Raw genomic sequence first — 1,363 nt, forward strand, 5'->3', positions numbered from 1 at the left:
CCCTCAGTATATGGGGCTGGCACCCTACTCACTGAACCACAGGCACCACCCTGCAGGAGAAATTTTTGTCCTGCCAATTTGCACTTCAAAAGGATAATAACTGAAGTGAATTAAAACATACTTTTTTTGTTTTTTTTGGAGACCGAGTCTCACTCTGTTGTCCCAAGCTAGAGTGCTGTGGTGTCAGCTTAGCTCACAGTAACCTCAAACTTCTGAGCTCAAGCAATCCTCCTGCCTCAGCCTCCCAAGTACTGGGACTACAAGCGCCCATCACAATACCTGGCTAATTTTTTCTATTAGAAAAGATTAGTAGAGATGGGATCTCACAGGCCTGAGCTTAAGCAATCCTTCCAATCTCAATCTCATCCTCCCAAGAGTGCTAGGATTCATTATAGGCATGAACCACCACACCCAGCCCCACACCAAATATTTTAAAGGCAGGAGTACATAATGACATTTTAAAAACTCTTTGGTCACTTTCGAGGATGCTAAGCAACCAACTCATTGTCTTTTAAGCTGGAAACTAAAAGGAAAAAATCAAGCATTTAACCTATGCTTCTTATATAATGTATTCCTCAGAGTAATCAAATAGCTAATTTGATTCACAGTTCACTTTCCTTTTACATAAGCATTTCAGTCTGGCATATCCCTGAACCTGGAGGCTAAGACCTGGGGAGCTGGGAAACTGCAAGGGTCACCCAGAGGGGTGAGGGAGGAGGCTCAGTTGCAGCCCAGTGGTAGAAAGAATTTCTGGGCTTATGTGCCCCACTCATGGGACTCCACCTTGTCTATACTTATATCATCACAACATCCTAAGGAACACTAATGAAAAGAGGTGCAGAAAGAGAAGGAAGCTCATGCATTGTGGTCCATACCTCATCTAGTGTGCAGTCCCCATCCTGGCAGACTGCAAGAAGATAGATGGAAGCTCTGAAGACCACCAATGGGGGGCGCTCACCCTGATTCTGCATAGACAGGAGGAAGCTTTGCAAAGCCACAGATAACTCTGCCTCTGAGACAAACCTGTCAACCAAGAACAGCCTGAGTGAGAAAGGTAGAGTTAAAAGGCTAATGGGGTCTTGTGTCCTGCCTGGCCACATCTTCCTTCAGCCCACTGTTCTTGCCCTAGCACGCCCACACCCTAAAGACAACTTGCACAGATGGTGTGCTATATATACTTACAAATCACTGTCACACATATACATCTCGATCTATGCTTTATGGAAGGCTCTGTTAGGGGCTAAAGACACTTCATTCACATTTGGGAAGTAGTATCTTCCTGCTGGACCAACACTGTTAAAATAAAGGGTGCTACTTCTGGGACAGCCAATACACCTCTCTTCTTTTTTTTTTTTTTTTTTTT

General features: G+C 44.3%; 1 protein-coding gene across 1 annotated transcript in view; it reads right to left on the reverse strand.

Moving 5' to 3' along the window:
- MEI1 (meiotic double-stranded break formation protein 1) overlaps positions 1-1,363 on the reverse strand; it is a 75,841-nt gene that overhangs the window by 29,627 nt on the left and 44,851 nt on the right. Inside the window, 1 exon segment of the mRNA XM_003783153.1 lies at positions 876-1,023. Coding sequence (XP_003783201.1) covers positions 876-1,023 — 148 coding nt within the window.

The sequence above is a fragment of the Otolemur garnettii genome, unplaced genomic scaffold (assembly GCF_000181295.1).
Source record: "Otolemur garnettii isolate 467f Iridium unplaced genomic scaffold, OtoGar3 scaffold00007, whole genome shotgun sequence".
In the NCBI taxonomy this organism is placed as follows: domain Eukaryota; kingdom Metazoa; phylum Chordata; class Mammalia; order Primates; family Galagidae; genus Otolemur; species Otolemur garnettii.